Source organism: Zalophus californianus, chromosome 1 (genome assembly GCF_009762305.2).
Source record: "Zalophus californianus isolate mZalCal1 chromosome 1, mZalCal1.pri.v2, whole genome shotgun sequence".
Lineage (NCBI taxonomy): Eukaryota > Metazoa > Chordata > Mammalia > Carnivora > Otariidae > Zalophus > Zalophus californianus.
The window spans coordinates 151980764-152006766 of NC_045595.1; the positions used below are offsets into that span (position 1 = coordinate 151980764).

General features: G+C 37.8%; 1 protein-coding gene across 5 annotated transcripts in view; it reads right to left on the reverse strand.

The window, feature by feature from the left end:
• The window catches only part of CFAP91 (cilia and flagella associated protein 91), a 113029-nt gene that overhangs the window by 78758 nt on the left and 8268 nt on the right, over positions 1-26003 (reverse strand). For all 5 annotated transcript variants that reach the window (XM_027586283.1, XM_027586286.1, XM_027586284.1 and 2 more), the window contains 3 exons: positions 25771-25854; positions 24434-24490; positions 3873-4054 (listed from right to left, as the gene is read on the reverse strand). In XM_027586283.1, the coding sequence (XP_027442084.1) occupies positions 3873-4054; positions 24434-24490; positions 25771-25854 (323 nt within the window). The remainder of the gene's footprint in view (positions 1-3872; positions 4055-24433; positions 24491-25770; positions 25855-26003) is intronic.

Genomic DNA, 26003 nt, shown 5'->3' on the forward strand with positions numbered 1-26003 from the left:
TGTAAACATCATCCTTAGCATCCAAGCTATATAAAAGGCAATAGGCCAATTTGGCTTATGGACCATAGTTTGCCAATCCTGCCCTAGAGTTTTAGTACTTGCTTCTTTTTTTAAAAAAATTTATCATCTTTATGGGGCACCTGGGTGGCTTATTAGGTTAAGTGTCTGCCTTCGGCTCAGGTCATGATCCCAGGGTCCTGGGATGGAGGCCTGCGTTGGGCTCTCTGCTCGGTGGGGAGCATGCTTGTCCCTCTCTCCCTCCTTCTGCTCCTCCCTCTGCTTGTGCTTTCTCTCTCTCTCAAATGAATAAATAAAATCTTTTTAAAAAATTATCATCTTTAGGGGCGCCTGGACTCAGTCAGTTAAGCATCTGCCTTTGGTTCAGGTCATGATCCTGGGGTCCTGAGATCAAGCCTGTGCTGGGCTCCCTGCTCATCAGGGAGTCTGGTTCTCCCTCTGCCCCTCCCTCCACTTGTGTGGGCTCTCTCTCTCTCTCTCTCAAATAAAATCTTTAAAAAGTTATCATCTTTAGAAACTCAACACCTAACAATTTTAATGACATGTTTTTCTCTTTTTTTGTGCATCATGTTCTCAAACCCTGCTTCTTCCTTTTGAGATCATTTTTCTTCTTACAGACGTATATCCTTTCATCTTCTTTTATTCAGATTAATAGCTAACATTTAAAGGATGCTTATTTACATGCTAGGCACTGGTCTAAGTACATTACATAAAAGAATTTACTTAATCTGTACAATATCCTATGAGATAGATCCTATGAAATGTCCTATCCTATGAAAAGTCTTTATTTCAGCTTCACTCCTGAATAATAGTTTGGCTGGTAAAAGAATTCTAGATTTGCAATTATTTTCCCACAGCACTTTATTTTTTTAAAGATTTTATTTATTTGTCAGAGAGAGAGTGCACGTGCAAGCAGGGGGAGAAGCAGGCAGAGGGAAAAGCAGGAGGAAGGAGAAGCAGGATCCTGCTGAACAAGGAGCTGGATGCGGGACTCGATCCCAGGACCCTGGGATCATGACCTGAGCCAAAGGCAGACGCTGAACCAACTGAGCCACCAGTCATCCCTATCCCACAGCACTTTAAAAATAATTCTGTAAAATGTCAATTTAGTTTTTCTCTCTTTGTAGGTAATCTGACTTTTCTCTCTAAAAGCTTTTGCAGTTTTTTCTTTTTCCTTTATTAGTAGGTGTGAATTTTTTTTTAATCCTGCTTGGTCCTCAATGAAATTTTTCAACCTGTGTACTCATATATTTCTTTAGTCCTGGGAAATTCTCGGCCATTATCTTTTTTTGCATTGCCACCATTCTCTCTATTATAGGATCTTATAATCCTATCCCCCGTGGTTCTTTACTCTACCTTTGAATATTGCATTCTGGAATACTTGTTCATTTAATCTTTCATTTCACTAATTTGTTCTTCAGCTCTGCTTAGTTTACTACTGAGCTCATTTTATTTCAAACTTCATCAATCCAGGGATTGCAATTGTTTTTTTCTCATAGCTGTCACTCTTGTTTTCATGCTGTATCCCCCTTTCTCTCTTTGAGGATATAAAAAGTATTTCCCAAGTCCTTTTCAGATTGCTCCATTTGCTCTGTTTGCTCAAGAATTTATTCTCTCTCTCTCTTTCTTTTTTTTACATTTTGTGGATCACTCCTGGTGTCTGTGTTCCTTAGATGCTTTGTGATTCTTGGGTTGAGATCATTTGTTGATTTCTCTCATGAGCACCCTGGGTAGTAACACTCTTTGACCTGGCAAGAGGGATAGCTCCCCAGCCTCATTCTTTAGAGTCCTGCCCATCATCATAGGATGAGGAGTTCAACAGGCTATGCCCAGCTGGAGCTACTCTACTCTTAGAAACCCTGAATTCCTTGAACAGATGGCCCAAGCCTCCTTCCAAAAATCTACATGGACTTCTTCCCAGAAGTCAGACTCCCAAGGGCAGACTATATGCTGCTGTTTGTTCACCCTTTTTTTTTTTTTATTTATTTGACAGAGAGAGAGGGAGAAAGAGCATAAGCAGGGGGAGGGGCAGAGGGAGAGGGCGAAGCAGGCTCTCCGCTGAGCAGGTTGCCAGATGCAGGACTGATCCCAGGACCCTGGGATCATGACCTGAGCTGAAGGCAGACGCTTAACTGACTGAGCCACCCAGGCACCCCTGTTTGTTCACCCTTAAGCCCAAGGGGTAGCCAAGTGGCAGCTGTTTACAGCAATATGTACACAGAGATTGGAAAAACAAGGTGAGGTAATCACATGCATACATGACAGGGCCCTCATGATGTGGAACAGAGCCAGAGAAAAAAGGCAAGTCACAGGCAGCCTCTTCCCTTATTGCCCCATTCCACCAAAGAATCCCAAGGAATCTAAGAATTTTCAATTTAAACTTGTCCTTTCAACTTGTTATAAAGATATATTTGTGAAAAATATAGAATTCTACTTAAAATATTTTACTTAACAGATATTAACTTGATTTATAATTTTTGAATATCTATACATATAGTGTATAAGCCTCCATTTAAACTCCTACTCAGGGCCTCACAAATGAGGGGATAGGCCTGACTCAGTGGTTTTTACTGATACTTCAACCTCTGTGTTGGCAGACACTGGCCTTCAGTCCTACCTGTGGGCAGGAGAAAAGTCCTGCTTCTTCTAGTTCAAGCAGGCAATTCAGATCTGGCTCCCCACCATTCACAGTGCCTGCTCATCTTCATAGGCTCCCAGCTATTCCTTTCTTTTAGGAAGACGTCTCCAATTCTAAATTATGGAAATTTTCTTCCTTTTTTAAAAGTGTGTGGTGTGTGTATATGTGTACACACAAATATACACATAACCAATATATATATTCATACACACACACACACACACACACACACACACACACACACAAACACATATATATATTTAGAGCAGGAGGGAAAAGTTTCAGCATATTTTTAATCTGTCTTCTAGGTCTGAAAGTAGAGCCTCTGCTTTCAAGTATGGATGTCAAGAATGCTTCATCTGAATTTGTAAGGTGAGCCAGGAAACAAGAATCAAAACTAGAGCTCAGATATGAACATCTTTATTGTCTATGACGTAGACTTGACCACAGCAAACCATCACAACTGGGAAACAAAGGTAATCTCATGTTAATAAAAACCATTACAGGGTACCAACTATCTCCACCACCTGGGATGAGCTGGCCTCTCTGGCTCTTCTGTTTCCCAGGTATAATCAAGTGAGTTCAAGAAGCTAATGTCTAGTCATTTCCAAAACCCCCTTTCCTTATTAATTTTTCTAATTTCACATAATATAGGCCTAGGTCAGATTTTATTGCATTCTAAGAGTCAATTTCTGAGCCTGAACCATATTAGCATTTCAGATATAACAGCAAAAGAAATCACCCAAATCATCTAATATGGTATGTAAGAGAGCTTTGATAAATTGCAAGATATTTTGGCAAAGATAATACTGTTACATATTATAGAATATATATTCAGTATTATACACTCAAAAAAGGTTTATGTGTAAAGAGGGAGTAAGGATTGCTCAATGAAAAGGAATTGATTTACTAGGAAAAATAGTGGGGGTGGGGGGAGTTGAGTAGTCAGCAAATAGCCACAAAATTAAGCTGAAATAGAACTTCCGCTTCAGGGATAAAGTACAATAAGCCTCCTTGCAATGGAAAGGGTATACTCTCTTTGAACAAAAGTATCAGTAGAAGTATGAGTCTATGAAGTAGCTCTGTTGAGCAAGACATTTTAAATAGCAACACTTTATACCATAGTTGCCTCTGACACATCATTTCCAGGAACTCAGTAGCATGCACGGTTATCAGGACAGGCATCCATAAATATTCAAGACAATTACCAACTCACCCCAAGTAAGAGTAGCCAGGGTCAAGAGCTCAGGGATTGAATCCTGACATACTACATATTCTGGAGAATATGGATTAGTTTGAACTTCAGCATCCCGATAATCAGTCTGAGTACCCACAGTGTACTTTGAAGGTACGGAAGGGTACTTAGCAGAAGTAGGAGGGAAAATATATGCCTCTGTCCTAAAAGGGAAAATTATTTTAAAAATTAAAACCTGATCCAATCACTTAGAATACTATACAGTCAAGCAGAAATAAATCCTCATCTTCACCAAGCCCATTCCTCCTTTAAACATGCACAAGTTCATGAATCCAGTGTAACCAGGATTGTGCCCAATTATCTTGAGCGAACTGCCTTGTTAGTCTCACCTCTGCCAAGAAACTGAAGGGATATAAAAGCCCAAGTCTACTCACAAAAGTACCTATTTATCTGTGTATCACTGGGCAGGACTGTAGTCTAGAAAAGTAGATTATACAGTTACTTCTAAACCTGTTGAGAATTGCTACTTCCTGGTTTCTTTTTTCTCTGCTTTTAGTTATACAACCAAATTTAATTGTTTCCCTCTAGAAATTCAGGAGCAGAGAAAAGAGACGAGATGCTTCTGATTTTTTAAAAAGGCAAGGCTCTTTTGAGATAGATGACTCAATAATTAATGCTAGGATTACTTGGTTAACTACGGAAGTTACCTCATCCCTTGGACAAAAATTAGTTCCAGATATTTTAAGGCATCTAATGTAAAAATGAGACTATAAAAGTACTAACAGGAAACATAAGTAAATATACTATCTTTGAGTGAAAATCTTTTTTAGCATGGCTCAAAAGCCAAAAACTATAAAAGGAAATGAATTAAGATTAAGTTGAAACTTCTATACCTCAAAGTGTCATGAACAAATTTAAAATATGAATAGCACACTTAGAAATAGATTTTACAACATATATGATAAAAATTAAATACCCTTTCTGTACAAAAAGCCCTTGTAAATCAATAAGACAGTTAAATACCAACAGAAAAATGCATAACAATTCACAAAAATGAAAACAAACATGAAAAAATGAACATAACTAGTAATCAAAGAAAAGTAAAATAAAACCACAAGATGCTCTTATTATATCACATAAGCAAAGATTTAAAAGATTGAAAATACCCAGCATCAATGAAGTTGTGAAGAAACAGGCATTCTCATAAACTGTTGATTGAAATAAATAGATATAACCTAACAGGTAACTTAGCAATATATATCTGACCTTTACAATACTCTTTTGCCCCAGCAAATGTACTCCTAGGAATTTATTCTAGGAAATAACTGGACAAGTATACAGAGATATATGCAAACACATTCATAAAGTCTGATGTGTAAGAATAAAAACTTACAAACTCTTTTTTAATGGCCAATTAAAAAATGGTTGTACCTGAGGTTATTAGGCATCAACCTTGGATCCATATTTTCATCTTGTTTTTTTTATTCTGGCTATTTTTAAGTACAGAAAAAAATTTTACATTAATTCATTTAAACATATGTCTACTCTTAACATAATTTTTATAGCAAGTATGATAGCACATATGCTTTAATGTTCTAGTGCAGGGCTTTTTTCTTTTTCTTTTCTAAGATTTTATTTTTAGATGTCCATCAACTGATGAGTGGATAAAGATGTGGTATATGCCTACGATGGAATATTACTCAGCCATCAAAAAGAATGAAATCTTGCCATTTGCAACGACGGAACTAGAGTGTATTACGCTAAGCGAAATAACTCAGAGAAAGACAAATACCATATGATTTCACTCATATGCAGAATTTAAGAAATGAAACAGATGAACATAGGGGAAGGGAAGGAAAAATAAAAACAGAGAGGGAGCAAAGCATAAGGTCCTCTTAACTATAGGGAACAAACAGAGTTGCTGGAGGGGAGGTAGGTGAGGGATGGGGTAACTGGGTGATGGGTATTAAGGCACTTGATGTAATGAGCACTGGGTGTTATATGCAACTGATGAATCACTAAATTCTACCCCTGAAACTAATAATACACTGTATGTTAATTACCTTTAAATAAAATCTAAAAAATAAAATAAAGATTTTATTTTTAAGCAATCTCTGCATCCAGTGAGGGGCTTGAACTCACAACCCCGAGATCAAGAGTCACACACTCCACTGACTGAGCCAGCCAGGCACCCCAGCAGTGCGTTTTTCTTTTACTTTTGAGTTTGCTTCCCTTAATATCTTCGTCTCCCTTTTCTACCTATAGCAGTACCCTCTCTGTATATCCTAGATCTAGAATGTATACTAAATTATCCTTGAATTATCCTTGAATCTTGCTGTATTTTTATCCACACTTATTTTTCTACACTCACAAAAATATACACATAGAGTTTTATTTTATTGTTTTGCTAATATGGAAATCATATTATGAATACATTTTTGCATCTTGTCTTTTTAACTAAACCATACTTCATGGAAATCTTTCCAATCTATTCATGTGGCTCTTTTTCAAGAAAAATCAAACTTAAGTGATCACTACCAATAGAAAAACTACTTCAAAAAATATGACACACCTATAATGGAATTTATGCAACTATTAAAAGTAAAAATGTAATCAGAATTTATAAACATACAAAAATGTTCATGATTCAATGTAAAGTAGGAAAAAAGCACACTATAAAGCAGTATGTACAACAGGAGTACATCTTTATATTTAAAAACTGTGTTTTGTGCATAGAAAAATGCCTAGATGGATATACAATAAAATAACAATTATTTCTGGATAGGATAACAGATTTTTTTCATGTTTATAGTTTTCTAAATTTTCTAACTTTTTTTAACCTAGACATGTACTACTATTAAAATAAGGAAAAAAAACAATACGGCCATTTCCATTTAAAAGAAAATATGTTTTCTAGTTGGTAGAAGAATTGTTAAATTACATAAACAAAAAAACTAAATATAATGGCAAAAAAGAGAAAGATTTCCATTTTAAAAATAGTCAAAAGCAATGGGAGGTGTTTATAAAGAAGCAAAACATACAGAGCTTAGCTCTAAGAAAAATGCACTTTAAGTCAGCTAGAAAGAAGCACCTACTTGGAGGTTCAACCTGTAATGAAATAATACCTTAAATTGTTATTAATGCTGAATTCTAATGGTATTGAAATCATTTTTTCAGCAGCTGCTATGAATTTCTAACCTATGTAGATAATTTAGGTATTTATAATTTGTGTTTTCAACAGAAATTATTTGACTATAAAGATTCTAGTTGAGGAAATAACTTCAAATCAGCTTTATATCATCCCAGGTCATATGAATATTATTATGTAACACCATTAGTTTGAATCAAGAGAATAAACTGTTTTTCCAAATTAAAAATTACACATTTGAACCATCTGATCAAATATGCTAAGATTATGGTAAAGCCTAATGAATCCTTCTGACTAATCTTTCTGATGACTTAAGATCCTTCTAGGTGAGTCAGAGGAGAAGATGCAAAGGGGGAATGCTACTTTGACAGAAGTCCTACAGTAACTTAATAGTTTCTTTCCTAACTAACTTGTTATTTTTCTCCAACCTATTCTCTTTTTCTCCATTTCAGCTGGTTTTAGGGGAGAATAAACTGAATAAGAAAGAACAATGATCTCTTTCCTACCCCTCCCCAACTTCAGTCGAACTGAAAAATGAGAAAGACCCCATATCTGCTGCTTACCTGGCTTGAGTCCTGGATCCCATCCACAGGCTCACCAGTATCCTGACAGCACCTAGCGCTGCTCTGTTCCCTCTCTCCAGACCCTTCCTCCTCCACTACTGCACAGGCACCAGAAGCATGCACTGTCTGCCATACCCTCTTCTAGATTTTCCCTTCCAGGCCCAACAAAACTAAACCTCACAAAGAGGGGTTTCACAAAGTAGCAAACCCTGTTCTGTAATTATGAACTCTAATGAATGTATTTTTTAAAGACTTAATATTTTCAGAGCAGTTTTACATTCACAGTAAAACTGAGGAAGGTACAGAGATTTCCCATATACACACTTTGCCTCCACACATGCACAGCCTGCTCCATTATCAATATGCATTTAAGATTCCTCCATATCTTTTCATGACTTGATAGCTCATTTCTTTTTAGTGATGAATAATATATTACATTGTCTCAATATACCATAGTTTATCCATCAACCTGGTAAAGGACATCTTGGTTGCCTCCAAGTTTTGGCATTTATGAATAAAGCTGCTATAAATACCTATGGGTTTATGTGCAGGTTTTGTGTAAACGTAAGTTTTCAACTCCTTGGGTAAACACCAAGGAGCATGATTGCTGGATCATATGGTTAAGAGTATGTTTAGTTTTGATCATGGCGAGTCTCCCCAAACCCATGCAGTTATCCGGCCCGTATCTGAGACATCCTTCGTCTTTGGGTCCTGCCGTTTGTGCTACGGCCGCCTGATGTCCCGTCGCTCTTTTTTTGGCTGTGTCTGACGGAGGCTGGTTGCCGAGAGTCCCGGAGCCGGGGCACACCGGGCTTCAGAGGCCAGGGTTTGGGGACTGCGAGGGCACCTGTTGCGTTTTTCGGCTTCGTGGAGCCTAGTGGATTGGGCGGGGAGGGGTGAGACCCATCTCACCTGCGTTCTCAGTTTGGGATAGATGGCTTGGAGGTGATGGCAACCCAAGAGGTGAAGTGGGTGCCGACGGCGCCCGGGCGAGTTGTGGCGAGTGAAGCTGTTCGCATGTGTAAGCTAAAACATTGTTAGCCGTATGGAACCTCTTGTACTTTGCGGAAACCGAGGCCCTGTAAAGGGAGGCCTCCAGAAAGCTTGTCTTAAGTACACGAGGAGTGAGCTCTAGTCAGTAAAGTTTCAGCACCTATTTCTAATTCGACTTTATCTGCAAGTCCCCTCAGGGTGTTTTTTTTTAATTGCTCCTAAGGGGACAGTGCAAAATCTGGAGGGATTTTTGATCAAAACTGGAGTTGGGGGGTGCTACTGGCCTCTAGTGGTTAGTCCCCACAGAGAAGTAGTGGGACCAGAGTAGTAGTGTTGAGATTGAGAAACCCTGCTCCAAAGTGATGCCTACAGCAAAGTGAAGATTCCAGAAAGCTGTGGAGTGCGTTCTCTTAGTACTGAGCAACGACACAGTAACTATCCAGACCAGGAAGTTCATGACTAACCGACTACTTCAGCGGAAACAGATGGTCATTGATGTTCTTCACCCTGGAAAGGCAACGGTACCTAAGACAGAAATTCGGGAAAAACTAGCCAAAATGTACAAGACCACACCAGATGTCATATTTGTGTTTGGATTCAGAACCCATTTTGGTGGTGGCAAGACAACCGGCTTTGGCATGATTTATGATTCTTTGGATTATGCAAAGAAAAATGAACCCAAACACAGACTTGCAAGACATGGCCTGTATGAGAAGAAAAAGACATCAAGAAAACAGCGAAAGGAACGTAAGAACAGAATGAAGAAAGTCAGGAGGACTGCAAAAGCCAACGTTGGTGCTGGCAAAAAATGAGCTGGAGATTGGACAACAGAAGGAGTAAAGATGCTGCAGTGGCTTTATCTGTGGTGGTTGTGCAGATTTTTCATGAGAGGATCAATAAACTAAGAATGTTAAAAAAAAAAAAAAAGAGTATGTTTAGTTTTATAAGAAACAGCCAAACTGTCTTCCAAAGTGGCTATAGCATTTTGTATTTCCCACCAGCAATGAATGAGGGTTCCTAGTGCTGATGTTATCAGTGTCCCAGATGGTGGCCATTCTAGCAAGTGCAGAGTGACATTTTATTGTTTTAATTTGCATTTCCCCAGTGACATATGATGTGAAGCACCTCTTCATATGCTTATTTGCCACCTGTATATCCTCTTTGTGAGGTATCTGTTAAGGTCTTTGGTCCGTTTTAAAATCAGGTTGTTCTTCTTCTTATTGTTGTGTTTGAAGAGTTCACTACATAGTTTGGGTAACAGTCCTTTAGCAGATATGTCTTTTCAAATATTTTCTATCAGTCTGTGGCTTGTCTTCTCATTCTATTGACATTGTATTTTGTACATAGGAAGTTTTTAACTTTATTTACTTATTTTCTTTAAGTTTTTACTTAAATTTCACTTAGTTAACATACAGTGTAATGTTAGTTTCAGGAGAATTTAGTGATTCATCATGTACATATAACACCCACTGCTCATCACAAGTGTCCTCCTTAATCCCATTAACCCATTTAGCCCATTCCCCTGCCCACCTCCCCTCTAGCAACCCTCAGTTTGTTCTCTATAGTTAAGAGTCTGTTTTATGGTTTGCCTATCTTCCCCCCCTACATTCATCTGTTTTGTTTCTTAAATTCCACATATAAATGAAATCAAATGGTATTTTTCTTTCTGACTTATTTTGCTTAGCATAATATATTCTAGTTCCATCCATGTCATTGTAAATGGCAAGATTTCATTCTTTTTTATGGCTGAGTAACATTCCATTATATATATATGACAACTTCTTTATTCATTCATCAGCCAATGGACGTTTGGGCTCCTTCCATAATTTGGCTGTTAATAATGCTTCTATAAATATCAAGGTGCATGTATCCCTTCAAATCAGTATTTTTGTATCCTTTGGGTAAGTACCTAGTAGTGCAATTGCTGGATTGTAGGGTAGTTCCATTTTTAACTTTTTGAGGAAACTCCATACTGTTTCCCAGAGTGGCTACACCAGTTTGCATTCCCACCAAAAGCGCATGAGGGTTCCCCTTTCTCCACATCCTCACCAACATCTGTTGTTTCTTGTGTTGTTAATTTTAGCCATTCTGAAAGGTGTGAGATGGTATCTCATTGTGGTTTGATTTGTATTTCCCTGATGATGAGTAATGTTGAGCATCTTTGCATGTGTCTGTTACCATCTGGATGTCTTCTTTGAAAAAATGTCTATGCCCAGTTCTTAACTGGGTTGTTTTTTGGGTGTTGAGTTTGGTAAGTTCTTTGTAGATTTTGGACACTAACCCCCTTTATCAGATATGTCATTTGCAAACATCTTGTCCCATTCCATAGGTTGCCTTTTAGTTTTCTTGATTGTTTCCTTTGCTGTGCAGAGCTTTTTATCTTGATGAAGTCCCAATAGTTCATTTTGGCTTTTGTTTCCCTTGCCTCCAGCAACATGTCTAGTAAGAAGTTGCTACGACCAAGGTCAAAGAGATTGCTGCCTGTGTTCTCCTGTTAAGATTTTGATGGTTTCCTGTCTCACATTTAGGTCTTTCATCCACTTCTAATTTATTTTTGTACATAAGAAAGTGGTCCAGTTTCATTAGTTTGCACGTTGCTGTCCAGTTGTCCCAACATCATTTGTGGAAGAGACAGTCTTTTTTCCATGGGATATTCTTTCCTGCTTTGTTGAAGATTAGTTTGCCATATAGTTGTGGGTCCACCTCTGGGACATCTATTCTGTTACATTGATTTATGTGTCTGTTTTTGTGCCAGTACCATACTGTCTTGATAACTACAGCTTTGTAATATAACTTGAAGTCTGACATTGGAATGCCTCCAACTTTGCTTTTCTTTTACAAGTTTGCTTTGGCTAATTTGTGGTTCCATACAAATTTTAAGATTGTTAATTCTAGCTCTGTGAAAAATGCTGGTGGTATTTTGATAGGGACTGCTTTGAATGTGTGCACTGCTTTGGGTGGTATAGACATTTTAACAATATTTGCTCTTCTTTTTTTTTTTAAGATTTTATTTATTTGACAGAGAGAGACAGTGAGAGCAGGAACACAAGCAGGGGGAGTGGGAGAGGGAGAAGCAGGCTTCCTGCTGAGCAGGGAGCCCGATGTGGGACTCGATCCCAGGACCCCAGGAACATGACCCGAGCCGAAGGCAGACGCTTAATGACTGAGCCACCCAGGCGCCCCAACAATATTTGCTCTTCTAATGCATGAGCACAGAATGTTTTTCCATTTCTTTGTGTCTTCTTCAACTTCTTGCATAAGTGTTCTATAGTTTTCAGAGAACAGATCTTTTACCTCTTTGGTTAGGTTTATTCTTAGGTATCTTGTTTTTGGTGCAATTGTAAATGAGATTGATTCCTTGACTTCTTTCTGCTGCTTCATTATTGGTATACAGAAATGCAACAGATTTCTGTACACTGGTTTTGTATCCTCCCACTTTACTAAATTCATGTTATCAGTTCTGGCAATTTTGGGGTGGGGTCTTTTGGGTTTTCTACATAGAGTATTACATTGTCTATGAATAGTGAAAGTTTGACTTCTTCCTTGCCGATTTGGATGTCTTTTATTTTTTTGTTGTCTGACTGCTGAGGCTAGGACTTTGAGTACTACTTTAAATAGCAAAGGTGAGACTGGACATCCCTGTCTTATTCCTGACCATAGGGGAAAAGCTCTCAGTTTTTTCTCATTGAGGATATTAGCTGTGGGTCTTTTGTATATGGCCTTTATGATGTTGAGGTATGTTCCTTCTATCCCTACTTTGTTGATGGTTTTTATAATGAATGGATGCTGTACTTTGTCAAATGCTTTTTCTGCATCTATTGAGAGGATCATATGGTTCTTTCATTTCTTTTATTAATGTGGTGTATCATGTTGACTGATTTGTGACTATTGAACCATCTTTCAGCCCAGGAATAAATCCCACTTGATCGTGCTGAATAACTCTTTAATGTACTGTTGGATTCAACTTTCTACTATCTTTTTGAGAATTTTTACATCCACATTCATCAGGGATATTGGCCTGTAATTCTTTCTAGTGAGGTCTCTGTCTGGTTTTGGAACCAAGGTGAGGCAGGACTCAATAGAATGAGTCTGGAAGTTTTCCTTCCATTTCTATTTTTTTGGAACAGCTTCAGAAGAATAGGTATTAACTCTTCTTTAAATGTTTGATAGAATTCCCCTGGGAACCCACCTGGCCCTGGAGTTTTGTTTGTTGGGAGATTTTTGATCACTGATTCAATTTCTTTGCTGGTTATGGGTCTGTTCAAATTTTCTACTTCTTCCTGGTTCAGTTTTGGTAGTTTGTATGTTCTAGGAATTTATCCATTTCTTCCAGATTGCCCAGTTTGTTGGCATATAATTTTTCATAATATTCTCTTATAATTGCTTGTATTTCTGTGGCATTGGTTGTGATCTCTCCTCTCTCATTTGTGATTTTATTCATTTGGGTCTTTTTTTTTTCTTTTCTTTTTGATAAGTCTGGCTAGAGGTTTATCAATTTTATTAATTCTTTCAAAGAAACAGCTCCTGGTTTCATTGATCTGTTCTGTTTTTGTTTTTTTTTTTTAATTTCTGTACCATTTCTTTTTGCTCTAATCTTTATTATTTCCCTTATTCTGCTGGCTTTAGGCTTCACTTGTTCTTTTTCTAGCTCCTTTGGGTGTAAGGTTGTGTATTTGAGATTTTTCTTCTTGATGTACGCCTGTCTTGCTACATACTTCTCTCTTATAATCGGTTTTGCTGCATCCCAAAGTTTTGGACCAGCATGTTTTCATTTTCATCTGTTTCCATGTATTTTTTATTTATTCTTTAATTTCCTGGTTAACCCATTCATTCTTTAGCAGAATGTTCTTTAACCTCCATGTATTTGTGGTCTTTCCAAATTTTTTCTTGTGGTTGACTTCAAGTTTCATAGCATTGTGGTCAGAAAATATTCATGGTATGATCTCAATCTTTTTGTACTTGTTGAGGCCTGATTTGTGACCTCGTATATGATCTATTCTGGCGAATGTCCCATGTGCACCCAAAAAGAATGTGTATTCTGCTGCTTTAGGATGAAATGTTCTGAATATATCCATTAAGTCCATCTGTTCCAGTGTGTCATTCAAAGCCACTGTTTCCTTGTTGACTTTCTGCTTAGATGATCTGTCCATTGCTGTAAGTGGGGTGTTAAAGTCCCCTATTATTGTATTATTATCAGTGAGTTCCTGTATATTTGTTATTGTTTTATATATTGTTTATATATATGTTTTATATATTTATGCCCCAAGTTGGGGGCATAAATATTTACAGTTGTTAGATCTTCTTGTTGGACAGACCCCTTTATTATGATACAGTGCCCTTCTTTAACTCTTGTTACGGTCTTTGATTTAAAATCTACTTTATCTGGGCGCCTGGGTGGCTCAGTCGGTTAAGCGACTGCCTTCGGCTCAGGTCATGATCCTGGAGTCCCGGGATCAAGTCCCGCATCGGGCTCCCTGCTCGGCGGGGAGTCTGCTTCTCCCTCTGACCCTCTTCCCTCTCGTGCTCTCTCTCATTCTCTCTCTCTCAAATAAATAAATAAAATCTTAAAAAAAAATAAAATCTACTTTATCTGATATAAGTATGGCTACTCTGGCTTTCTCTTCATGTCCATTAGCATAAGTTGTTCTCCTACCCCCACTTTCAGTCTGTAGGTGCCGTTAGGTCTAAAGTGAGTCTCTTGTAGGCAGCATACAGATGGGTCCTTTTTTTTTTTTTTTTTTATCCATTCTGATACCCTATGTCTTTTGAGTGGAGCATTTAGTCCATTTACATTCAGAGTGATTATTGTTAGATATTAATTCAGTGCCATTGTTTTACTTGTTTTGTCCTTGTTCCTGGAGATTTTCTCTGTCCCTTTCTGGTCTTTGTTACTTTTGGTCTTTCTTTCCCACTCAAAGAGTCCCCTTTAAAATCAGCAGGGCTGGTTTAGTGATCATAAACTTCTTTAGTTTTTGTTTGTCTGGGAAACTCTTACCCCTCCTTCTACTCTGAATGACAACCTTGCTAGATCGAGTATTCTTGGCTGCATATTTTTCCCATTCAGCACATTGAATATATCATGGCACTCTGTTCTACCTTGCCAAGTTTCTGTGGAAAGGTCTGCTGCTAACCTTATTTTGTTTTCTCTTGTAAGTTAGGTACTTCTTTTCTCTTGATGCTTTTAGGATTCTTTCCTTATCTCTGTATTTTGCAAATTTTACTACAATATGTCTTGGTGTTGGCATGCTTTTGTTGGTTTTGATGGGAGTTCTCTGTGTCTCCTGGATTTGGATATGTGTTTCCTTCCCCAGATTAAAAAGTTTTCAACTACAATTTCCTCAAATAAACCTTCTGCCCCTTTTTCCTTCTCTTCTTCTTCTGGGACTCCTAATATGAATGTTACATACTTTGTGGAGTCACTGAGTCCCCTAAGTCTACATTCATGATCCAATATTTTTCTTTCCCTCTTCATTTCAGCTTATTTTCCATAATTTTATCTTCTATATCACTTATTCATTGTTCCATCCATTCTTGTGGTCATTACATCCAGTCAGTTTTGTATCTCGGCTATAGCATTTTTTATTTCAGCCTGACTACTTTTTAGGTCTTTTATCTCTGTGGTAAGGGACTGCCTGGTATTTTCTATGCTTTTCTCAAGCCTAGCTAGTATCCTTATGGTTGTTTTAAATTCTGGGTCAGGCATATTACTTATATCTGTTTCGATTAGATCTCTAGCGTGACCTTTTCCTGTTCTTTCTTTTGGGATGAATTCCTCTGTCTTGGATTTGTTTAGGTCTCTGTCTTCTCTGTGTTAGGAAAGCCTGTTATGTTTCCTGCTCCTGGGAGTAATGACTTTATGGAGAAGAGGTCATATGCTGTGCAGGGCCTGGCACTTCAGGAAGTGTCTCTGGTATATGCTGTGTGCACTCTGCTGCTGTGTTCTGGCTACTCTTTCCCTCAGGTCAGTCCTCTGCAGTTTCACCTTGCCTACACTGGGAACTGTTTGGAACTTGGCCAGAGTGTGGCAAGTTTTAAGTATGTGTGCTCTGGTCTGTTTATTAAAAGAGACCTGATGCTTTGCAGCACTCTACAGTCTGTAGATTTGGTGCATACGGGGGGGTTATGCTGCTCTTCTGGGGGAGGGGCCCACTGCTCAGGTTCTCAGGCACACTTGTCCTAGTAAAGAAGCACCTGCAGAGTGGAGGGGGGCAGAGCTTGGTATAGGTGGTTTATGCTGCCACTGTTGGCTTATGCTGCTTACTGAAGTTAGTTTATGCTGAGGGGCAGGGATGGGAAATGGTACCAGCCCTCTCCCTCATCCTGGAGAGGGGAGTTGGTGCCCACACTGTCTGGAAGCCCTTACAGAAAAATGAACAATCTCCCCTTGTGTATCCCAGGTGTCCCGCAGATCACTGCCTTCACCCTCTCTGTGTCCAGTGTCTTTTCACCCGGCAGTGCAGGGTACCTGTGTTTTATCCCAGGCAGGCTGGCTGAGTTTTACAGCTCCAAACTTTAGGGACCTGGCATGGCTTGGACCTGTGCGCTGATCCTCTGGGGAAGGGTCTTGCCACACTGGGTCTGGTAGAGGTTTGTCCCAGAAATAGCATGAACACACAGTGGTTTGGAGTAAAGTGAAGCAAAAGGCAGTGTCCAGGTTAGCCACCCTCAGCAGATGTCTGTCTATGCTAAGGGGTGGGGGAGCATAATGGTGCCTGCAACCTCTTTTTTCGCTGGAGAAGCAATTTCACTTATCCCAGATGCACTCTAAGAAGGGGGAACCATCTCTCCCAGTGCAACCCAGGGGATCCTCAGATCATGCTGTCTGCTCCCAGGCTCTCTGCCCTACTTCTCCACAGAAGGACCGCAGCACCTACCGGGCTCCACACTGGCCACAGCACAGGACTCTAAAACTCCAGTCTTTGAGTTCTGTTGATTATAAAAACTCACAATAATCAGCCCCTCTCATTTTCCCAGTCAATGGCTTTGGGGAAGTGTTTTCCTTGTGTGATCCCCTGTGCAATGCCCCCACCTTGCCTCTCTCCATGATCAGGACTCCCTCTCCTCTGCAGCACCCACCATCCTTTTCTCCCCCACATCACATCTCCACACTTCCAACCTTCCACGATGTGGCCTTTTCTCTCCCTCTGGTTGTACAGTTTGTTCTGTCAGTATTCAGATTCCTTGGGTGTTCAGAACATTTAATATTTATCTAGCTGTGTTCAAGGGATGAGGTAAGCCGAGGGTCCTCCTACTACTCTGCCATCTTTGCTCGAAACACCGAAAGTTTTTAATTTAATAAAGTCCAGATTATCCACCATTTCTTTAAAGGATTGTACCTTTGGTGTTACAGCAAAAAAATTAATTGCCATACCCAAGGTCACCTAGATTTTTTTCTTGTTATCTTCGAAGAGTTTTAGTTTTACATTCTACACTGAGATCTGTGATCCATTTTGAATTAATTTTTGTGAAGGGTGTAAGGTCTGTGTCTGGATTCTTTTTATTTTTTATTTTTTGCATATAAATGTCCAGTTGTCCTAGCACCATTTGTTGAAAAGACTATCTTTGCTCCATTGTATTGCCTTTATTCTTCCTGTCAAAGATTAGTTGATTATATTTATGTGGGCCTACTTCTGGGCTCCCTATTCTGTTTCATTGATCTGCCTATTCTTTCCCCAATACCACTTTGTCTTGATTACTACAGCTTAATAGTAGGTCTAGAAGTCAGACAGTGTCAGTCCTCCAACTTTGTTCTTCTCCTTCAATATTGTGTTGGCTATTGTCAACACATATTGACTATTCATATAAGCTCTAGAATCAGTTTGTTGATATCCATAAAATAACTTGCAGGGATTTTGATTGAAATTACATTAAATCGATAGATCAAGTTGTGAAGACTTGACATCTTGACAATATTGAGTCTTCTCATCAAGGAACATGGAATATCGCTCCATTTATTTAGTTCTTCTTTGATTTCTTTCATCAAAGTTTTATAGTTTTCCTCCTATAGATCTTGTATATATATACCTTATTGGATTTATACCTAAATGTTTCATTTTTTATGGTAATGTAAATGGTACTGTATTTTTAATTTTAAATCCCACTTGTTCATTGCTGGTATATAGGAAAGCAATGGACTTTTGTATATTAACCTTGTATCCTACAGCATTACTATAATCACTTATTGGTTCTAATTTTTTTAGTCCTTTTTTGTCCCTGATTATCTACATAGATAAACATAGCATCTGCTAACAAAGACAGATTTCTTCCTTCCCAGTCCTTATAACTTTTATTTCCTTTTCTTGTCTTCTTGCACTAGCTAGGACTTCTATGATGTTGAAAAGGAGGGGTGAGAGGGGATGTCTCTGCCTTGTTCCTGATCTTAGTGGAAAAGCTTTGAGTTTCTCATTTTTAAGTATGCTGCAGGGTTTTTGTACATGTTATTTATCAAGTTGGGGAAGTTTCCTTCTATTCCTAGTTTACTCAGAGTTTTTATCATGAATAAAACATGGATGTTGTAAAATAGTTTTTCTGCCTTTATTAACATGATCATGTGATTTTTCTTGTTTAGCCTGCTGAAATGATGGATTACACTAACTGATTTCCAAATGCTGAACCAGCTTTGCACCAGCCTGGTCATGGTGTATAACTCTTTTTATACACTGTTGGATTTGATTTGCTAATATTCTGTTGAGGATTTTTGTGCCTATGTTCATTGGTCTGCCATTTTCTTTTAATGTTTTGTCTGATTTTGGTTTTAGAATAATGCTGGCCTCATAAAGTTAGAAAGTATTCACTCTTCTATTATCTAAAAGAGATTGTAGAGAATGGGATCATTTCTTCCTTAAAAGTGTGGTAGAATTCACCAGTAGACCCATCTGAGTCTGGTGCTTTATGTTTTGGAAGGTTATTAATTATTGATTTAATTTCTTTAATAGATATGGGTCTATTCACATTGTCTATTTCTTCTTGTGTGAGTTATAACAAATTGTATCTTTCAAGCATTTCCTTTTTAAAGGAAAAAGATTTTATCAAAGAGAGAGAGCAGAGTGAGAAAGAGAGCATGAGTGGGGTGGGGGTAGGGGCAGAGGGAGAGGGAGAAGCAGGCTCCCCGATGAGGAGGGAGCCTAGGCTCGATCCTGGGATCATGAATCAAACTGAAGGCAGACACTCAACTGACTGAGCCACCCAGGTGCCCCTCAAGTAATTAGTCTTTTCATCTAGGTTATCAAATTTGCAGGCATTGTTATTCATAGTATTCCCTTATGTTTTTAACATCAATAGAATCTGTAGTGATGTCCTTTCTTTCATTTCTGATATTAGAAAGTAGTGTCCTCTTTTTTTTTTTTTCCAGTTATCCTGGCTAGAGGTATCAATTTTAGTGATCTTGTTGAAGAACCAGCTCTGGGTTTCATTGGTTTTTTTTCTATTGATTTTCTTGATCAATTCCATTGATTTATGCTCTGATTTTTATTATTTCCTTTCTTTTGCTTGCTTTGGATTTAATTTACTCTTCTTTTTCTAGTCTCCTAAGGTGAAAGCTTAGATGATTGGTTCTAGTTCTTCTTTTCTAATACATGAATTCAATGTTATAAATTTCCCTCTAAGCACTGCTTTCAATGTACCCCACAAATTCTGAAAAACTACTGTCACTTTCATGAAGTTCAAAATATTTTTTCATTTCTGTGGAGACTTCTTCTTTCTCCCTCGTGTCATTTAGAAATGTATCATTTAATCTCTACATATTCAGGAATTCTGTTATCCTTCTGTTATTAATTTCTAGTTTAGTTCCATTGTGGTCTGAGAGCAGACATTGTATGATTTCTATTCTTTCACATTTGTTAAATTGTGTTTTATACCCAGAATGTACTCTATCATGGTGAATCTTCCATGTGAACTTGAGAAGAATATGTATTCTGCAGTTGTTGGATGAAGTAGTCTGTAGATATCAATTATATCGTTGATTGATGGTGTTGTTGAGTTCAACTAGAGCCTTACTGATTTGCTGCCTGCTAGATGTGTCCATTTCTACAGGAAGGGTATTAAATTCTCCAACTATGATAATGGATTCATCCATTTCTCTTTGTAATTCTATTAGTTTTTGCCTTATGTAGTTTGATATTCTGTTGTTAGGTGCATACACATGAAATAATGTAAGTCTTTTTAGAGAACTGAGCCTTTTATCATTGTGTAATGCCTCTCTTTATCCCTGATGATCTTCCTTGCTTTGAAGTCTGCTCTGTTTGAAGTTAGTATAACTCCTGCAGCTTTCTTTTAATTAGTGCTGGCATAATGTATTTTTCTCTACCCATTTACTTTTAATCTATAGGTATCTCAGGGCACCTGACTGGCTCAGTCAATAGAGCATGCAACTCTTAGATCTTGGGGTTGTGAGTTCAAGCCTCACATTGGGCATACAGTGTACATTAAAGAAAAAAAAAAAGGACACATTATGGAGTGCCTGGCTGGCTCAGTTGGTGGGGCTTGTGACTCTTGATCTCGGGGTTTTGAGTTCAAGCCCCACACTGGGTATAGACATTACTTAAAAATAAAATCTTAAAAGAAAATCTATATGTGTCTTTATAATTAAAGTGGGTTTCTTTAAAAAGAGAGAGAGAGAAAACAAAAAATGGACTCTTAACTATAGAGAGCAAACTGATAGTTATTAGAGGGGAGGTAGCTGGGGGGGATGGGTGAAATAGATCATGGGGATTAAAGAGTACATTTATCATGCTGAGCACTGAGTAATGTATAGAACTGGTTGAATCACTATATTGTACACCTGAAACTAATATAACACTGTATGTTAACTATACTGGAATTAAAATTTAAAAACTTAATAAAAAAATAAAGTGGATTTCTTGTTGACAACATATAGTTGACAACATACACACCTCATATAATTAACAAAATAATTCTAATTCTTCCCTTCCATCTCTTTATCATTGCTGTCATTCATTTTACTTAAATATAAGCATACATAAGCATACATACACACACACACACACACACACACACACACACACACTTGACCTTTGAACAACACAGGTTTTAACTGCATAGATCCACCTACACATGGATTTTTTTTCATAAATATAGTACAGTACTATAAATGTAAGTTTTGGGGGAGTCACAGTTATACATGGATTTTCTAATATGCGAGGGTCAGTGTTCCTAACCCTCATATTTTCGAATCAACTGTGTATCAACTGCATATATGTTTCCAAATACATTGTTGCTATTATTTTGAACAAACTGTCAACTGTTGGATTAAAAAGCAGAACTTTTCATTTTATCTTCATTTATTCCATCTTTTCTTTATGTAGATCCAAGTTTCTGACTTTTATTATTTTCCTTCTCTCTAAAGAACTCTTTTAACATTTCTTTTAAGGCAGGTCTAATAGCAACAGATTTCCTCAACTTTTGTTTGAGAAAGTTTTTATTTCTCCTTCACTTTTGAAGGTATCTGTATCATAGGATACAGAATTCTAGGTTGATTTTTTTTTTTCTCTCAACACCTTAAATTTTCACTTCTCTTCTTGCTCACATGATTTCTGAGAAGTCAGAAGTAATTCTCATCTTTGTTCCTCTATAAGTAAGGCATTTTTGTCCTCTAGATTCTGTCAAAATTTCTTATCTTGATTTTCTTTAGTCTGAATATGATATGTCTCAGTGTACTTCTTTTGGCATTTATCCTGCTTGGTGTTCTCTGAGCTTCCTAACTCTGTAGTTTGGTGTCTGACATTAATTTGGGGAAATCCTCATTGTTTCAAATATGTCTTCTGTTCCTTTCTCTCTTTCTTCTTCTGGTATTTCCATTACACATTTATTATATCTTTGTAGTTGCCCACAGTTCTTGAATATTCTGTTCCTTTTCTTCAGTCTTTGTGTCTTTATTCTCTTTGCTTTCCAGTTTTCTATGGTTATATCTTCTAGCTCCAAAATTCTTTCCTAAGCTATGTCCAGTCTACTAATGAGCCCATTAAGGGTAGTCTTCATTTCTGTTACAGCATTTTTTATTTCTAGCATTTTTTTTTTAGTTCTTCAAGATTCCTTTTCTCTGCATACATTGTCTGTCTGATCTTGCATGCAATCCATTTTATCCATTAGAGCCCCTTAGGATGTTAATCATAGATGTTTTAAATTCCTGATCTGATAATTCCAACATAACTGCCATGTCTGGTTCTAATGCTTATGCTGTCTCTTCAAATTGTGTTTTTTGCCTTTCAGTATGCCTTTTGTTTCTTGACTGCTACACATAATGTACTGGGTAAGAAAAACTACTGTAAATAGGCCTTTAGTAATGTGGTGGTGAGGTGAGGAGGGGGGGGAAGATAAGTGTTCTATTATCCTATGATTATATCTCAGTCTTTTGGTGAGCCTATGCATATGGACTGAGAATTTCTTTTTTTTTTTTTTTAAAGATTTTTATTTATTCATGAGAGAGAGAGAGAGAGAGAGGCAGAGGGAGAAGCAGGCTCCCAAGGAGCAGGGAGCCCGATGCGGGACTCGATCCCAGGACCCTGGGATTATGACCTGAGCCGAAGGCAGACGCTTAACCATCTGAGCCACCCAGGCGCCCCGGACTGAGAATTTCTTAAGTGTTTCTCAGTTTTTTCTCCCCACCCCCCTCCTAGGTGGGGCAAGATGGCTAGAGGAGGCTAGAGTTGCATATTTTCCTTCCCCCAGGTCAGTTAGGCTCTAATAATACCCAGCAGGTTAGGCTCTGGTTAACTAGTTTCTCCTAACAGCTGACCTTGTTAAGAAGAACAGAGTGCTCTGGCATATTTCAAAATGGTTTCCTTTCCACTCCCCCTACCAAGAGCATGAGGGGATTTTTCCCCAAATGCCCTGTGAGAACCTACTTGAGGTCCTGGAGGTAAATCTCACAAAATTGTCGGAGCCCCAATGACTAGGTTCCCCTAGAATTTAATTCTCAGAGCCTCCAGCAATTCATCAATTATTGTTCAGGTTTTCCTACCTGGACTTGGTTTCTGGAGTGGTTTCCACTCATGAATCTCTAAGATTCTGGGAAGCCATGCCTGCTTATAAGCATGCCTCTCTAATCTTAGGGGAGCAGTTTGTTCTGAATCCTCCCCTTTCTTACAGATCCAAGAAAAGTTGTTGCTTTTTCAGTTTGTTCAGCTTTTTACTTATTGTTAGGACAGATGGCAACTGCCAAGCTCCTTACATGTGGAACTAAAATCTGCCACTGAACTTTTTAAAAATGTTAACTTTTTATCCTTTTCCCCAAGATGCTTACATGAGTCCAAAGTAAAGACTCCAACAGTTAACCATGAAAAGGGTATGGCTGGAGAAGGCCAGCTGGTCCCCCAGACAATTCTATCCCTGCTAACATAAGGTGGATTATCCTCCTTGCTCAGAAATTGAACCCTGCCAGAATCCCAGAGTTGACTTCATTCAGAGATACTGATTAATTCTTTAAAAACTTCTAAGAAAGAGAGTATCTAAGATGTCAACCATTACGGTTTAATTCTTATAGGGAATCTCCCACATCACAGTTATTTAGAAAAGAAGAGGCTCAGTGTTCACTGCTGTAGACCTCAGAATTCCCCACAATTAATTAAACAACTTTTAGACCTGATATAATTATTACCTCCATAGTAGGTGATCCACTAAGCCTGCTTTTAAAGAATTATCAAAGTTATCTATAGGGATCTACCAATCTCATATGTTCTCCTTTTCTCATACAGAGCATTTCACTGAAAACAAGTCTGCAGCTGTCCCCAAGTAAACTGACACCACACAAAGTTGATCTCTCTAGGGGGAGGGAAAGAAATCTATTCTCCATCTATATAAGAGCCAATGGTATCCACGCATAGTCTTAAAATATCAGAGGAGAGGGGTGCCTGGGTGGCTCAGTCAGTTAAGTGTCTGCCTTTGGCTCAGGTCATGATCTTGGGATCAAGCCGCATGTCAGGCTCTCTGCTCAGTGGGGAGTCTGCATATGACCCCCTCCCCGTCCTGCTTATGCACTCTCTAATAAATAAATAATCTTTAAAAAAAAATTAAAAAATCAGAGAATCAGGATCACAACTGGCACTTATCTTGAGGATTACAGACATTTATAACATATATTCTATTCATAAAATGCTGTATCGTTAGGGTATCCTTTAAAGGCTTGTTTGAAAGCCAAGCCCTATCTAAATTTCTGTTCAGAAATCTGATACCGTAAAAAAGGTTTCTTTTCCTGATCATTTCATTTTTTTCTCTTATACACAAATTAAGTTATACTGACACAGGAAACAGTATAGCCCTAAAACAAGACTGGAGAACTGCACCTTCAACCCAGATTCAACCCTTGGCCTTTACCTCTCTCTCACCTTGGTCCACTCCTCTGTGGGACAGAAACCACGTTTCATTGATCTTTGTATATTAAATTATCTTGTGTAGATTATGATTATTAAATTATGAACTTCCAGTACTCAAAAACTATTTCATAACTGATTAGTTTTCTTGATAAAATGTTGAAGAGCTGTTGCCAAATAAATGTGTGTTTCAGGGAAGCAAAAGAGGATATTTAAAGCATTTTTTAACTTATATTTTTACCATAACATGTAATAAGAAATACATTTTACATCATAATCACTACATATGAAAAAATGTATATATCTATCCAAAACAGAAGTTATTAGCAAAAAGGCAATTTACCCTCAATGTATCTGATGCTTCTGGTTATTTTCTATTTCATTTTCTAAAATGCTGTTCATGACCCACTAAAATATGTCATGACTTTCTAATGATTTGTGATCTGGAATTTGAAAAATGTTGATTTACAGAACTATCTTCTGGAAACAAATATGGGAACAAACAATAAATAAAAAGCTAGGAAAAAAAGTTGTAAAATAATGGTTACTTACTTGGTTGCTGCAAAAACAACACTGAATGGCATCTGTTGATGAAATGGAAGGAAAGGCCTGGTGGAGAAAGAAGAACACAAACGTGTGGGGCTTTTACACTGTGTGCTCTCTGGGCTTTATTCCAATCCTCATATTAGTCCCTTAAAATCAGTGAACTTGAATATCCTGTATTGGTAATCCTCAAACCTGGACAAATACAAAATCACTGGAGAGTGGGGAGATTTTTGTTTTAAAATGCAAATTACCAAGTCTAGCCCACGAAATCCAGTAGACTTAAGACAGAGCTAATGAATCTGCATTTGTAATAAACATTCCAATGTTTTCCCTGCAGATGGTAAACAAATCACACTTTCATAAGTAATGCCTTATACCTGGGCTTCAGCTGGTCATGAGCTCCCAGCAACTTCTCTAGTTCCCTGAAACATTCTGAAATTCTCAGTAATTTAGTTTTAAAAACTACCCCCAGAAAGTCTAGGAATTGGGTATACTGTGTTGAAAATTTAACATTTCTCTAAAAAGTCAGCATTATAAAACTTCTCTGAAGAGGTTGCTCACAAATAACAACGTGGATTACAAATTTACTTTCTCAAGGAAGCTTATGTACATATGGCATCAAGACTATTTTTCTAACCACATAAGACCTATAGGGAGATCCTCATTTTATTTTAATCTGACTGTATGATTATCACATGAGTATTGATCACAAATGAAACAAAGTGAAACTTTCGACCATGTTGGTTTTGGCAACATTCACAAAAACACAGTGAATGTCACCTGTTGGCCACTTATAACAACTTCCCATGTACTATACTGTCATGATGTCTCTGCTGTATCTCACTTGATTTGATGACTTCATTTTGTTCTCAAATATACATTCTTATTTACAGCTAGTACCTCTGAAGTTCTGGAATCCCAGATCTGCCACTTGCTAACTTAAGAGACTTTAAGCAATTTATTTTTCCTCTCTTCGTCTCAGCTTCCTTACTGATAAATAGGGATAATATATCTTATCCTACATTTCTGTTGTAAAAATTGATTATATGGGGGCGCCTCACTGGCTCACTTGGTAGAGCATGCAACTCTTGATCTCAGGGTTGTGAGCCGGAGCCCCACATTGGGTGTAGAGATTACTTAAAAATACAGTCTAGTGCTCAGTTCGGCAGCACATAAACTAAAAAAAAATACAGTCTAAAAAGGAGAATTGATTATATATATATAAAGCACTTAAACTGGTACCTGACACACTGCATGCACTCAAAACTGATAGCTGCTATCATTATCATAAAGACATTTTCTAATAATATCAGGGCTCATTTTCATTAGTAATTACTTCTTACCTTTCAAAATATTTATAGCGATTCCTTCCAGTAATTTCAGGATCTTCATAAGCCTCTTTAGTCATCTGAAAAGACTTATCAGTTCTAAAATGAAGCAGGAAAACATTATTAAACTCTAACATGTTATTTCCAAATATAATTTCTATTTCATATTTTTATGTCTATAAAGTGGGAGATGCACAGGGTATCTGAGACTGAGAGCAAAGTCTTCTATAACATGCATCTGACTGACC